Source organism: Acomys minous, assembly GCF_964271855.1.
Source record: "Acomys minous genome assembly, chromosome: 16".
Taxonomy (NCBI): domain Eukaryota; kingdom Metazoa; phylum Chordata; class Mammalia; order Rodentia; family Muridae; genus Acomys; species Acomys minous.
In genome coordinates, this window is record NC_140498.1 from 55,502,844 (window position 1) to 55,518,941 (window position 16,098).

A 16,098-nucleotide genomic window follows, 5' to 3' on the forward strand; every position below is an offset into this window, starting at 1 on the left:
CAGAGTCTGTTGTCACTATCACCTTGACCAGGCCCCACCCAGGGTGTGCTGTGGGTCACATGCGGGCTCCTCGCTGTCCTTCCCCGTCGCTACTGAAAAGGAAAAGGCTGCTTGTACAGCTCCTGTCCAACTCCAAACCGGCCTTGAGCGTGGCCACGCATCTACGTGAAGAGCGAAGACAAGCCATCAGGCGAGGTCTGTAGTCTGTCCAAGGTGTGTGGCCAGCCTAGAGCAGGAGAGACCCATCCTGCCTCCTGGTCGCGCTGGGGGCTCACTAAGGGACAGCTATTATCTCAGCAGGCCGTGAGTCTACCTGGGGCTGGACAGACGGCTGGCTCAGCTGTTCACAGCGCCCCACTGCTCTTGTCTGGGTTCAGTGCCCAGCACAACCAGCCCAGCTCCCAGGAACCTCCCCCAGCAGCAGGTGGCGCGAGCATGGTGCACACACAAATGCTCCTACACATAAAAGAAGTATATATATCGTGGAATCCACCTCTGGGTAGAGACAGGCCAGGTAAGGCCCCACCCCTCAGGAAGGCGGAGTCATCTTCAGCCATGCTAGAAAGCTGGGAGGAATAATTATTCCTTTAATAAGGAGTAATTCCTGCCCAGAACCCCTGCCCCCGTACAGTCACTACGGGCCTCCCTGTAAGCCTCTGTAGGGCCTGCCCACTGTCCTAAAGTGTGACTTTTCCCTTCTTTACTGTTCTCCTTTTCCCAGATGCTGGATGGAGCCCTGTGTGCTTTCTGGCTCCCCTCCCCCACACCCCTCCCACCCTGCTTTCCCAAAGCCCCCTCCCTGGCAGAGCTTTTTGCCCAGCATGAGGCTGACCTCCATGCCGGCTCAACTCAAATGCCATGGCCTCCTTGCCATCTCCCAGTTCGGGCCAGCTGCTTTTTCTTTTAAGCTCTAATTAAATTGTCTTGAGGTTTCTGTTTAAGTCTGTTCTGTAGCAGGCAGGACCCCTCCCCACTTCTGGTAATAAGAGGCCATGTGATGTGGGTCGGCTGTGTGTCACTCTACCCAGCCTTCTCTACAAAATCAAGGGTGCCACAGTTACTGTCAGAGCATCAGGTATTGTCCGTTTAAGATCAGATGAGGGAATGGCTTTCTCATACATAAACACACACACACACACACACACACACACACACACACACACACTGGCCATTATGACACTGTCTGCCACCAACAGGGTAACCGATCAGTCTTTGGGCTCACTGTTGGTTAGATAAAACTTTTTTAAATTGTATGTATGTATACAGCCTGTAGGCATGTGGGTGGCACATGAGTACCAGAGGTGTCAGATCCCCTGGAGTTGCAGGCGACTGAGTTGACTGATGTGGGTGCTAGGAAGCCAACGCAGGGCCCTCTGGGAGAGCAGGCCATGCTTTTACCCTCTGTGTCATCTCTCCCATGCCAGACTAGACTTTCAACGGGGACTGTGCAAACCCCGTGACCGGGCAGGCTTTGCTCCCATCCAGAAAAAGGGAGACCAAGGTCTCTAAAAAGTAGCTGTCCTCACAAACCAACGCACAGAGGTTTGAAACTAGCTTCGGAAACCCGCACGAGACACTTTCAGACTTCTCTTACATCTCGTGTGTCAAGTCCCCTCAGATCCAGAGACGAATGTTTACGGTTTTGTAATTTTTAAAAATGGTGGCGCGCGTCTTTAATCTCAGCACTTGGGAGGCAGAGGCAGATGGATCTCTGTGAGTTCGAGGCCAGCCTGGTCTACAAAGCGAGTCCAGGACAGCCAGGGCCACACAGAGAAACTCTGTCTTGAAAAATGTAAAAAATAAATAAATAAATAAATAAATGTAAACTCTAAATCCAAATATAAAGGCATTTCATGGATATCTGGGGAAAAAAATCATCTCAAACTTAAAGAAATAAGAAAAGCAAATTATTCAAAATTCCTAAGAGAAAATCAGCACTTATTTACTTCTGTAATTGTGAAAGATGCAGCAAGGGGAACTTTAAATGTTTCCATTCGTTCCATTATTATCAGAAAAATATGCTTTAAGGCAAAACTTTCATTATCACCTCTTACTATTCATTCTGAGGGCACCCTAAAGATCAACTAAATTGATGTAAAGCAGAAAAAAAAGAAAAGAAAAAGAAAAATCTGGTGCATTTCTCTACTACTCTTTTCCAAATGTTTTAAATTTTATTTTTATGTGCCTGTGCATAGTGTGCATGCAGTGCCCATGGAGGCCAGTAGAGGGCATCAGAGCCCCTGGGGCTGGAGCTGTGACAGCTGTGGGCTGCCATGTGGGTGCTGGGAACTGAACCCAGGTCCTCTGCAAGAGCAGCCAGTGCTCTTAACCTCTCTGGCTCCTCAATGATATTTTTCAAAATCAACCCCAAAAGCCCTCCCACATATTAAATTTAGGTTAAATTTATGATAAATAAGTCTTATTTAGACCCCTTCATTAATTCTTAACTGTGGGTCTCCTTGTATAATAAATATATATATTTACTCAGTCAGATATAACAGGATTTGGGATTTGACATGACAAATTCTGGCAAATCTACAGACATATGATTAATTCACTTTTACTGGGTTTTAATTGGTGATGATGTCATAGGTAACATTACAAATTCAAATAAGGATATTCTTTTGGTTTACAAAGGTCTTCTCCCTTAAATATAGCCTATGTGGGTGGCATTACCACATAAAATATACACACGTTTCCCAACATTCTAATCCCACGGCCACGGCAGCAGTGCCAGCGAGCTCCCCGTGTATGTGCCACACCCTGTGCAATCAGTCTTCACAAGGGAAAAAAGGTGCTAAAATTAGACCATGTCTGATTCTAAGCCCCCGAGAAGTGCCGTCCAAATGAGACATAGGGAGAGGAAGGGTGCCAGTTTATATTTAGGACGGGCCTTTTCTTTTAACATTATCCCTATAATTAGCAATGTTCTGTAACGAGACACCAGAAATCTGTATCCTGGGGTTTCTGCGAGTCGGGCCACCGTCTCTAAGGTCACTTTCCCCCCTTTCCAATACATTGCTCGATGAGCTGACCTGTGGATCTTCATTTTAAAACTATCAATATGTGTATATGAAATAGGCATTAAAGAGGTTTTTCTCTGCTGGGACTGAGTTACCTTGGAAGCTCCTCTGGTAGGTTCTGAACAGTGAGGACCTTCCCAGAGCAAGCCCTTCATCACCCACACACCATGTCCCAGACTACAGCTGTGTTTCCCACTTTCAGCTGAAGGGGCTGATCTCAACAGTGTTTAGGAGAACTGTGACCACTCCCACCTCAGCATCGCCTTCCCTGGGTGATCTCGGGATTAGACTGGCCCAGAGAAAAGCCACCTTCCCTTCGGCAGCCACTACCACACTCTCCCATCTTGAACTTGCTCCTGGCTGCCACTGTTTCAGAGACATGGGGGAATAGTGAGAGTTCAAGGAAAAGGAACAGCCCCAAACATACTTCTCTCAGTGTGAAACTTCTTGCATGTTTTCACTGCAACAAAAATCTCCTCCTTCTTCACTGGTGCTCCCTAAAAAGTTGGGTGAGCGGAGAAAGAAAAAAATTACACACACTTATGAGTGTGCATTACTTCATGGCCACAGTAGATCTTACATCTATAGGTAAAATTAATCAATGCCATAGATAGCTATTTCCAAGGTAGTTTCTAGAAAGAAAGGAGATGTGTAGGGAAACTGACACTGTAGGCACTGGAGCCAGCCAGCACTGGACCTGCATCCCAGCTCAGCCCTGGACCTGCAGCCCAGCTCTGCTCTAGATCTGCACCCCAGATGGGCCTTGGGCCTGCATCCCAGCTCATCCCTGAACCTGCCTGCATCCCAGCTCAGTCCTGAGCCTGCATCCCAGCTCAGCCCTGGGCCTGCATCCCTGCTCAGCAGCTGCAGACAATGAGCCATATTAACAAGTCCCTTAACCACTCTGGACCTCCATCTGGGCACTTGGCAACCAGGACTGGCAGCACTGGTAGCACCTGAAGGCTGCCATCACTGCTAACTTACTAAGCACGTGGCAGGTGACTAAGAGATGTTAGCTGCTCTCCATTCATTTTCTCAGCTGGTGAGATTCTGACAAAGAGAGAATAATAAAGAGTGATTTTTATGCAAAGGAGAGATGTCTGCCTCTGGGTCTGGCCGTAGTCGGTGCTGAAAGTCACCTATGACCTCTTTCTTGTCCACTCGGGTCTAGGCCATGGACGTTCTGTCCTCTGCTAAAGAGAGGACTGCTTCAAGCCCTTGGAGGGAGGGCGATCACACAGGCGGAAAGAAGGCATGGGAAACTGGATGGCCATGCATCCTGCAGCTGCTGCCGGAAGGCGGGTGTTCTGATCCCCTTGTTGGCTATAGTTTTTGTCAACTTAACACAAATTAGAGTCACAAGGGAAGACGGAGCCTTAGTTAAGGAGCTGCCTCCATCACACCAGCCCGTGGGCATGCCTGTGGTGCACTCTCTTGATTAAAGATCAATGGGGGAGGGTCCAGTCCACCGTGGGTGGTGTCATCTCTGGGCAGGTGGTCCTGGGTTCTATAAGAAAGAGCAAGCTATGGGGAGCAAGGCAGTAAGCAGCACCCTCCGCGGCCTCAGCATCAGCTCCTGCCTCAAGGTCCTGCCTCCAAGGTCCTGTTTCAAGTTTTTGCCTCAAGTTTCTACCTCCATGTTCCTGCCTCCAGGTTTGTGCCCTGACTTCTTTCAGGGGTGGACCGTTATCAGGATGGGTAAGCCAAATAAATCCTCTGCTCCCCAACTTTCTTCTGGTCATAGTTTGTCACAGCAACAATAAACACATGGTAACACCCCTTCTCACATGTCTTCAGCATGTAATAACAGTCATGGTGATGACACCGCTTTGAGGCTGGGGTTGCTTCATGGTGACGGACCCCAGCTCTGTCTTATTACTCAAGGTACTGAGAGCATCACACAGCAAACAGGTTTTGTCTAGAAAGACTGCTTGCCCAATGGGAACTGCTAACATTACAGGTCCCCTCTATTGTCACACTGTGGAGTGTGTTGTGTGTGTGTGTGTGTGTGTGTGTGTAGTGTGTTCAGTCTGTGTGTGGTATGTGTGCAGCATGTGTGCAGTGTATATGTAGTGTGTGCAGTGTGTGCATGTGTATGAGTATGTGCAATGTGTGTTTAGTGTATGTGTGCATGTGTGTGTATAGTATTAGAAAAATGTGTGTGTGCACAATGTGTATGTACTGTGTTCAGTTTATGAGCAGCATGTGCGCAGTGTGTGTGTGTGTGTGTGTGTGTGTGTGTAGTTTGTTCAGTCTGTGTGTGGTATGTGTGCAGCATGTGTGCAGTGTGTATGTAGTGTGTGCAGTGTGTGTGCATGTGTATGAGTATGTGCAATGTGTGTTTAGTGTATGTGTGTATGTGTGTATGAGTGTATAGTATATACAGTGTGTGTGTGTGTGTGTGTGTGTGTGTGTGTGTGTGTATGTAGGGCCATGGTGGAAGTAGACCTTAAGTGTGCTGTGGAAACTAAGTGTCTATCCCACAAGAGTCTGACTTGTGCCAGGTGAGATCAAAAGCAAGGTCACCTGCTGAGAGAGTGGTGGAGACAGGCATGTGGGCGGGCCTTGGGGTGGCACAGAAAATGCCCGCACTCATGTTTCTAAGAAGTAGAAAAATCCTGGTCACCACACATATCAGCACAGGGTGTGACAGTAGGCTCAGCAACAGAAGAGGCCCTGCAGTGAAAGGCTAAAGCCAGCCTCGCCTTCCTCACTCTCCAAGCACCCAGAGCACGGTGGATGCCCGTCTAGTGGCCCTGGGCAGAGCGTCCCTTCCCTGGCTGCCTAATCTGAACAAGCCACAGCAGAGCAATTAGAGGGTTAATTGGGGTCCTCCTTTCCATTCCAGGACCTCTGGGGACCCTCAGGCTACATCGATGCTTACCTCCTTATTCTTTAAACACAAAGCTGGCAAAAGACTAATATGGTTGTGAGCAGGAGCCAGGAGAGCAATGCTGCACCACAAAGAAGGGAGGGAGGGAGGGAGGGAGGAAAGGAGGGAGGGAGGGAAGAAAGGAGGGAGGGAAGGAAGGAAGAGGGAGGGAGGGAGGGAAGGAAGAGAGGGAGGGAGGGAGGGAAGGAGGGAGGGAGGGAAGAAGGAAAAGAGGGAGAGGAAGAGAGCCAGGGAGGGACAGACAGAGGGAGGGAGAGGAGAAAAGAACATAAGAGAGGGGGAAAGACAAAGGGAGGTAGGGGGAGAATGGGGCACACCTGACAGGACAAAGGCTCTCCTCAGCACACATATGCTTGTTGCCCCCTGCCCCTCCTCTCCCTGCCCACTGACCCCTGCACCCCTCTCTGCACTCTCTAAGCCAGTCTCTTTGGGGGACACTTTCCTTCTCCCAGTGTGCTGCACCTGCCCTTGAATGACCCCTTTGTTTCCCTCCAGCTCTTATGTGGCCTGATGTGGATAGAGAACAGGTGGCCTTGGGTCCAGGGACACTGACTCTCCAGGCATCTCTCATCTCAGCACAGAAGATGCGAACAGCAACAGTGCTTTCCTGTAAGGCACATGGCATACGGCTGCAGCCTGGCTCGGAGAGAGGCTGATTTATTTTTAAATATGTAAATTACCAGGACCATGTTATGTCCACCACAAGCAAGCGCTGTATGCACAGTACGTGCGCGCCCCTGTGGTTCTCGGGACGTTGCTCTCTTACTTACGCAGAGCGGAAGAGAAGAACGGAACGTGGTGGCACAGCGGGCGTCAACGTCGTCCGTGCAAAACGCAGGCACAGGGGTGAGGGGAGGTCCTCCGCCTTTGTCCCAGATGTAGAGGGCAATCTATCCCAAGATAAAAGAGTGGCAGAGGGGAAAGAGCAAAGCAAAAACCGTAAGTATAAAATGTACGAAATGTCCCACGGGGGCACAGCAGGACACACCTCTAATATATTAATCTTCATTTATTAATATTCAACAGAATAGTATTAATGTTCTGTCCATATATTAATATTCAACAGGACTAAAATGGTAACGGCACATAGACTGATCTTTTATAAGTAATAAGCAACCGTGAATCAATAGTCACACATAAAAAAAACATCCTGAAGATGACAGTGAGTGGTTTGAGGAAGCACACACTCTAAGCCAGCACAGAAACCGACACAGGGACAAGAGCTCGGCTCTGGTTCCAGTGACTGCTGGAAACACCTGTGCGGCTGTGAATGCATCTGCTCCCTACAGCTCCTGGGCTTGGACGGTAAGTCACCACTTGGTGGATCTGCTTGGGAAGGATTAGGGGTGTGGCCCTGCTGGAGGCAGGCTCCCAGAATCTGCCTGGCTGCCTCCCAGCCCTGGGACTGCAGCCCACTGGCCTCTGTGGATACTGCACATCCATGATACACATGCACACACGCAGGCAAACATTCATACAAAATAAAAATCAATCAATCCTTGGCTTCTGGTGTGGATGCAGGAAAGAAAGATTCATCCTTGGGGTAGGGGAGGGGGAGCACTAGGAATTTCACCATGCTCCAGTGAGTATATGCTTTTTTCCTTTTGTGTGTGTGTAGGGGGGGGAGGTCACACAAGAAGTAGGAGGGAGGCGGGCAGACATAGGAAGACTGGCAGGTGCCATGATCAGGGTGCGTGATGTGAGATTCCCAAATCAGCAATTGAAAAATACTTAAAATAATAAAGAAGGAAAGGAAGGAAGGAAGGAAGGAAGGAAGGAAGGAAGGAAGAAAGAAAGAAAGATTTTAAAGAGAAAAAGACAACATGCTGGTAAAATAACACAGCATCGGCTAGAGCCGCACGCGCTGACATAAATCAGCTTCCAGAATCAGCAACACTCCTGGTGCAATTACCCGGACGCGAGGTCCAGAAGACACAAAAGAGCGGAGGCACCGAGCGATGCGGAGACGTCTCCAGCAATGTTTCCAATGTCCACCTCCAGACCCCTCTACTTAGAACCATGCCGTTCAACCTCCCCGGCCCCTCCCCCCGCCCCCCTTCTTCTCCCCCCGTGCTGTGAAGTCGTCTCAGTGGGGAGGACATGAGGGTGCGTGAGGGAGGGCACGGCTGGGGGCAGCAGTCATGGCTGTTTGAGCCAGGGGGTGGGGGCATGCGACCACTGAGCTTGACCCCCACACAAGGCGTGAGTCTCAGTCACTAGGACTTACTCGGACCGGACTGTGACGTACCTCGTGCTTTAAGTCTATGGTGAAGTCAGATTTCAGGGGCTCACTCTTCAGTCTCTTGGTGAGCCTAGAAAGCAGAGATATTTGTTTGCTTGTTTGTCATACAAGAATAACAGATTCACAAACATTTCTAATAGCTGAAGAAAATAAAACATAAACTTTAAGTGCATGTGGGTTTGGAAGGAAAATACCAGTTTTCTTTCAAGTTACTTTTTTTTTTTTAAACATTCTCCCATGGTTCTTTGTTTGTTTGTTTGAACACAGACTAGAGGCGCACACACCTACCTAGCCTGGGAGGCTCTGCGTTCTGCCAGCATCTGGAGCCCCCACGTGCTCCCTGGAGTGCTCCCCTCCCTCCTCATCCAGTCCTCCACACCCAGCCTTATGGGGCAACGCTTTTTTGGGTTTCAAGACTAAGCGTAAGGACCCTTCCCGGCTGCTCTTCCCTGGCCCATCAGAGCAAACGCAGCCATGGTCGCTGAGTGGGAGGGTACCACATCAAAGGAAACCCCCTCGTGGCCTAACAGAGACCAAGAGCAACCCTAAGCGAATTCTCCGCTCCTGTCCCTATGCCTTCCGTCCGTCTCTAACAAAGGGCTTACTCTACATTTACTCAACATTGTATGGGAGAAGAATGGAGAACGCCTTGTCTTAACCAATTTGCAAACTTATTTATGTGACTGCTTTGCCTGCATGAAGGTCGGCGAATCACTTGCATGCAGTGCCCGTGGGGGCCAGAAGATGGCGCTGAACCCCTTGGAACTAGAGTCACACGTGGTTAGGAAATGCCATGTGGGTGCTGGGAAGGGAACCAAACCCGGGTCCTCTGGAAGAGCAGTGAGTGCTCTTAACCGCGGAGCCATCTCTCCATCCTCTCAAAAAATTTTTGCAGGGCTTATAAGGGAAGAATTTACTGACACAGAATAGCATTCAAAATCATAAAGAGATATATCAGCCTTCCAACATTTATGGTAATCATTGTTTTCTTTAAGGTTGCTTTCAAACTATTGGCAGCTTTTGGAGAGTGATCACAACACACACACACACACACACACACACACACACACACACGGGGGGGGAGCTATAATAATAATAATAATAATTATTATTATTATTATTATTACTTAATAAATCTTGTTTGGGATATATAGGTTTATTATTACTTTTTATTCCTTGTCTGCTTGAGGGGCAGGGGGGACAGATATAGTCTAAAAGACCAGATTTTGAATTTGCTACTGTGCTGGAGTCTATTTTTTTCTTTAAACTTGATTGGTTTTGCTGGCAGAAGAAATTGAGGAAGAGAGGGAGGGACGGGGGTGGGGGTGTGGTGAGAGGGATGGCGGGAGGAGAGAGGGATGAAGGAAGAGGGGAGGGAGGGATGGAGGGGGAGGGAGGGATGGAGGGGGGAGGGAGAGAAGGAGGGGGATAAAAGGAGGGGGGAGAGGGAGAGAGGGAGGGAAGGAGGAAGAAGGTATTAACTAAAGCTCTCACTTGTTGGTCAATCTTCAGTGTGCTAAGGAGCAGGACTCCAAATGCCGAGGTCACCTGGGCTGGGCTTCTCTACCTTTCCAGTGTTACAGGGGACATGCTGGCCACTCCAGGTCAAAGATCGGGTTCACTGCAGCTTCTGACGAGTATCTGTGCCCCCTTATATTCTGTGTTGAGTATATACAACTCCTCTCAGGAGGCGGGAGGTCTTGTGTGTGTGTTGGGCGGGGCGGGGGGGGGGTGCCGGTAGCCATCATAAAGGGGTTTGTAACGTGACAAAAGAAGTCAAACTACTTCATGGGAGAGCTTGGTGAAAAACATCTTTGAACAGACTAAGAGGAGATACATATATATATATATGCCCAAAACAGGAAAGGAGGCTTTTGGTTGGGACTTGGTTTTTGGCTGCTCATCCCTGCACTTCAAGAGGCTCCTAAAGAGCACTGCTCCAGGGAAAGTTTCAAGGCTTTGGACTCCAGCTGAGGCTTGAGGTTCCAGCTGCTGCTCCTGGCTCCAGCAGCAACTTTAGTGGAATTGCTGGTCTGCTGAAATCCTGCTGACAGCGCCAGGGACTGATAGCCCTAAAGCTTCATTGTAGTGTTTTTTAATATCCTTTTCTGATTGTTTGGGTTAGTTGAGTTGTTAGGGAGGTAGGCTCGTTTAATAAGTTCATAATAAAATATAAATGATTTTAAAAAATTGAGCCTACAGGTGGCACCCAACATGCTTTGGGCATCATGGGCAACTTAGCTTCTAACATTGCAGGGTTTTCAGGATATAGCAATGCTCTTTCAGGGTGTCAGCAAAATCTCAGCTGCTGTTGCAAAGTGCTTTCCTGCTTTATACCCAGAGAGAATTTTTGTTTGTTTGTTGTGTGGCAGCACAACTGGAAAATGTAAAGGTAGAGGCTGAAGCACCTGGAAGACAAAAGGTGCTGTTGGTGAGAGAGAAACACCTGGTAACTGAGAGCGAGTGTTTGCCATTATTGTGGTCAGAACGCCAGCACGTGGAAGGGGGCGGACAGAAATGCGAGGCTGGGGAGGAGGTACCAAAACGGTCTTCAGAGAAAAACGTTCCCATCAGCGGAACCCTCCGAGGTCACACAGTCACCATCAGCTTTTCTAGTTACTGTAAAACGTGTGCCTGCTCAAAATGGAGCCGAGGGTTATGACGAAATGGCACGTAGTTCAATAGATGTGCTAGATCTAAAACACTTTGAGGAATCTAGCATCAGATGTGGGCTACATCCCACTTTCGTTAAACCAACGCTGGGTAACTGGGCCACACAACATGGACTTGTTCCCCAAGACTGGAAATGTTTGGTTTCAGTGGTATTAGAAGCTGCACAACAGCTGCAGTGGTTATCATGGTGGCGACAGGAGGCAGAGAGAACAGAACAGGAAAATAGGAGACGGGACATAAATATTAGCAAAGAGCAATTACTTGGTGAAGGGCGATGTGCTGACTTAAGACAACAAGTCCAATATGATGATACAGTGATCGAACAATGTCATGTTGCAGCCTTAAGAGCTTGGGACATGGTGGAGGAGCCTGGTAAGATAGCAGTTCCCTTTACTAAGATATTTCAAGGGCCTGGGGAAGCCGTCACAGAATTTTTGCAGAGATTGGGATCAGCACTAGATAGAGCAATAGCAGACGCTGACACCAAACAGGCACTGAAACTCATTATGACACATGAGAACGCTAACACGGAATGTAAGAGGGCAATTAGACCCTTAAAGGAAAGAGGAGCTCCATTAGGTGAATGGGTAAGAGAAACAGTTAATATTAGCTTTCCAGAACGCCAAAATAATACTGTAGGACAAGCTATGGCCAGAGGTCCCAGATATCATAATACCCGGGACTTTAATTCTGGTAGAATTGGTCATGTACAAAGAAACTGTGAGGTTAAAAGTTCCAGACCTCAGAATAACAGGTGCACTCAATGTGGCGTAAATGGTACTCACAGGGCAGAACAAGCAACATCTGGCCATGATGGCTGTGAGGTGCCCAGACTTCCAGGGTGCTGTAGCCTATGTGGGGAAGGGAAACATTGGGCTAGGAATTGCCAATCTAAAAGTGATGTACAAGGTAATATCGAGGGGCCCATCTGCTCGGGGCCCCACCAACAATTCTAGCCGGATTTCCCTGGCCAGTCCAGAAATAACGGAATCACAGGAAAACGGGAATTAGATATTACTGATCTAATGCATGATACTGAAGGCAGTGCAGCCTTGGATCTGGCCTCAAATATATCTATTACATTATCTCCACAGATTGAGTGTTACAAATTAAGTAAAGATGTTTATGGCCCTTTGCTTCCAGGGACAGTGGGAATAATTCTGGGAAGAAGTGGATTGACTTCTCGGGGTCTTATTGTGCATCCTGGTATTATAGATGGGGATTGTAAAGAGGAAATAAAAATCATGGCATGTGTAAAAAGGAAGATGCAAGTTAACGCAGGGGATAGAATTGCTTAGCTATTGCTGTTTCCTTACGTTAAGGGCAAAGCTGCTCCAGTAGAATGGATAGGTGCATTTGGAAGTACAGAGAAATGTGTGTTCTGGCAAACAATAGTTAATGATCAGAGTCCTAAATTAATAATACAAGTGAATGGTGTGGAATTACAAGGTCTGGTCAATATCAGTGCCGATATCACAATTATTTCAAACAAGTACTGGAATCCAAACTGGCCACTTCAGAAAGTTAATATAGAAATTATAGGAATTGGTAAATTATCCCAAATACAACAAAGCGTCTGGTGGTTTAAGTGTGTGGGACCAGAAGGGCAGACAGGGAAGCTGAGACCCTATGTGGCTGACATACCCATAAACCTATGGGGAAGGGAACTCCTACAACAATGGGGTGCTCAGATTAATATCCCTGCAATTACAGAGACAAACAATGAAGCTAGGGGCAAAATGGTACATGCTTCTGGGGGAGATATTACAATGAATAATCAGGAGCAACCGCAAGCTGTGCCCATTGCCCAAAATCAGACAGGTATTGAGTTTCCAAATTTATAAGAGGGGCCACTGCTGATGTACCAACAGCCTTGCCCCTAAAATGGATTTCAAACAGCCCTGTGTGGCAAGAGCAGTGGCCCTTAACAAAGGAAAAATTGCAGGCGCTTCATCATTTAGTAAGAGCAGCTGGAGGCTCAGCATATAGAAGAGTCCACCAGCCCCTGGAATTCCCCTGTGTTTGTGGTAAAAAAAAAAAAAAAGCAGCTGGAGGATGATAACGGATTTGAGAGCAGTAAATAAGGTAATCCAACCAATGGGTCATTTGCAGCCTAGAATTCCTTTACCTTCCCTGTTACCTAAGTCTTGGCCCATAATAGTAATTTATTTAAAAGATTGTTTTTTTTTTTTTTACAATACCTTTGCATGAGAAGGATAGGGAAAGGTTTGCTTTTTCAATGCCTACACTGAACAGTAGTGGTCCAATGAAGAGATACCATTGGAAGGTACTTCCACAGGGAATGTTGAATAGCCTCACTTTATGCCAAAATTTCATGCTACGACCATCGGAAATAATTTGCAGGCAGTTTCCTCAGTCTATCATTTATCATTATAGGGATGACATTCTGTTGGCTGATGCTGATTCAGAGACTTTAGAAAAAAATGTTTAAAGAAATACAAAGAATTCTGCCATGTTGGGGATTACAGATTGCTGTAGAAAAAATACAGAGATTCAATGACCTATTTAGGCTACAAGATAACTGAACAAATAATTAGACCATAAAAGGTACAGATCCGTAGAGATCGATTACAAACACTAAATGACTTTCAAAAATTAATGGGAGACATTAACTGGTTAAGGCCTACAATTGGACTAGCTACCTATGAGTTAAATAACTTAGTTCAAATGTTACAAGGGGATTCGGATTTAAACAATCCAAGGTGTCTAACCGCTGAAGCAGAGGAGGGGTTAATTCTGGCAGAACAAAAACTGCAAAAGGCCTATGTGGATAGAACTGATCCTAAACTTGGTTGCATTCTGGTTATTTTGCCTTCAAAACATTCGCCTACTGGGCTCCTTATGCAAAGGGAAGACAGGATCATGGAATGGATATTCTCAGCAAATAAAAAAAAGTACAAAAGTAAAGACATACATAGAAAAAAAGATGTCTGAATTGATTACAAAGGGAAGAATAAGATTGTGTCAACTGTCAGGGACAGACCCAGTGGAAATTGTAGTGTCCCTTACTAATTCTGAGATTATGTCATTATGGGTAATTAATGAAGATTGGCAAAGATCTTGTAGTAACTGCTTGGGAGACAGTAATAACAACTATCCGAAAAGCAAACATACACAGTTTATAAAAAGAACTGATTGGATCCTTCCAAGCATTGTAAAGAGGCACCCAGGGGCACCCACCGATACCAGGGGCACCCACCTTCTATACTGATGCAAATAAGTTGGGTGTGGCTGGTTAGAAGTTTGATAAAGCGACTAAGGTGATCAAAAGCCCATTTACCTCCATTCAAAAATCAGAATTACATGCAATCCTTATGGTACTGTTGGATTTTCCTGAATCTCTTGATATAATTACTGACTCTCAGTATGCAGAAAGGGTTGTTCTGCATATAGAAGCTGCTGAATTTACTCCTGATAACTCTGAATTAACTACATTGTTCATAGAACTGCAACAGGTCATCCAAAGCAGAAACTGTCCCTTGTATATTACTCATACTCGATTCCATACAGGTTTACCAGGTCCACTGGCACAAGGAAATGAGGAAATTGACCAATTGTTAATAGGAAATGTGCTCAAAGCCTCAGAATTTCATGGAAAACGTCATGTTAATGGTAAGGGTTTGAAGAAGAGATTCTCTATTACTTGGCAACAAGCCAGGGAAATGATTAATAGGTGTCCTACGTGTTCTTTGTATAATCAAATCCCATTACCTGCTGGAGTTAACCCTAGGGGCACAAAAAAGAATGAAATCTGGCAGATGGGTGTGTTTCATTTTGCAGAATTGGGAAAACTAAAATATGTACATCATAGTATCGACACCTAGTCAGGATTTAGATGGGCAACGGCCCTAAGTTCTGAAAAGGCTGATTGTGTAATTACTCACTTATTGGAAATAATGGCAATTATGGGAATACCTGCACAACTTAAGACTGGCAATGCTCCTGCATATGTGTCCCTTAAGATGAAGACATTTTTTACATTTTATAATATTAAGCACATTATTGGTATGCCACACAATCCAACAGGGCAGGCAGTTGTTGGAAGAGCTAATCATACCTTAAGAGAGATGCTTATTAAACAAAAGGGAAAGGCAAAGACCCCCAGGGACAGATTAAGTAATGCTTTGTTGACTTTAAATTTTCTTGATGTTGGTGATGAAGGGACAACAGCAGCTGAGAGACATTGGGTTATAGAAAAAAAACTGAGGAATTAGGTCAACCAGTTTACTATAAAGATTTCTCCACCATGGACTGGAAACCTGTTTTGAGATGGGGCCGGGGATATGCCTATCTTTCTACAGGGAGTGGAAAAATATGGTTGCCGACAAAACTTATAAAGATTAGATCTGACCAGGAAAGACCTCTTGGTACCTAAAACATGAATGCATTCATAAGCAAGGGAAAGCTAGGGGATACCTGGTTCTTATAACATGATATTCTTTCATACAGCTTGGATATTACAGCTCAAACAGATGTATATGATTGATGGTTTACGCTGCTCAAAAATGGACAGATGTTTATCTTTAGATAATGTGTACATCTTACACACACACATACATACGTAAAAGTTTGCTTATTTTCAGAGCAATAAACAGATAATTATGAAGACAAAGCAGATAACCCGGGTGATTCAACATCAAGGACCGCTTCAGTTACTGTTTCCTCAAGAAACTGCATGCATTTCAACTTTAAAAAAAAGGGCTAGCCAAAAGGATTGGTCCTAGAGAGACTGGACAAAAACAGATGCAGCTAGCTTTTCCAGCGTTTGGCCAATATCTTATTTTTCTAAGGGTACCCAAAATATTTTTTTTCCTAAACAGCAAAAAGTAATTTTGAGAGAACAATGCCCCCATTCCCAATAGGTAAAATGGCTGGTTTTGGTGGGCTATCAATGTTCATTTTTGCCTAGAGGAGTTAGTTATAAGTTACTAAAAGTTTTATTTAGGGATTTCTTTCTTCTATCCTTCTTTCTCTCTTATCTTTCTGTCCTATCTAGCATTAGAGAAAAAGGGAGGAATAAGGGAGGAGATTATATATAAAAGATTATTGAATCTACTAGCAACTTTGGTGGAATTGCTGGTCTGCTGAAATCCTGCTGACAACGCCAGGGACTGATATCCCTAAGATTTCATTGTACTGTTTTTTAATACCCTTTTCTGATTGTTTGGGTTAGTCGGGTTGTTAGGGAGGTAGGCTCATTTAATAAGTTCATAATAAAATATAATTGATAAGAAAATTGAGCACAC

The 16,098-nt window shown here is 45.9% G+C and overlaps 1 protein-coding gene across 2 annotated transcripts in view; it reads right to left on the reverse strand.

Moving 5' to 3' along the window:
• Window positions 1–16,098, reverse strand: part of B3GLCT (beta 3-glucosyltransferase) — an 89,379-nt gene that overhangs the window by 20,304 nt on the left and 52,977 nt on the right. For both annotated transcript variants that reach the window (XM_084762489.1, XM_084762490.1), the window contains 3 exons: window positions 8,165–8,228; window positions 6,687–6,806; window positions 3,451–3,520 (listed from right to left, as the gene is read on the reverse strand). In XM_084762489.1, coding sequence (XP_084618615.1) covers window positions 3,451–3,520; window positions 6,687–6,806; window positions 8,165–8,228 — 254 coding nt within the window. The remainder of the gene's footprint in view (window positions 1–3,450; window positions 3,521–6,686; window positions 6,807–8,164; window positions 8,229–16,098) is intronic.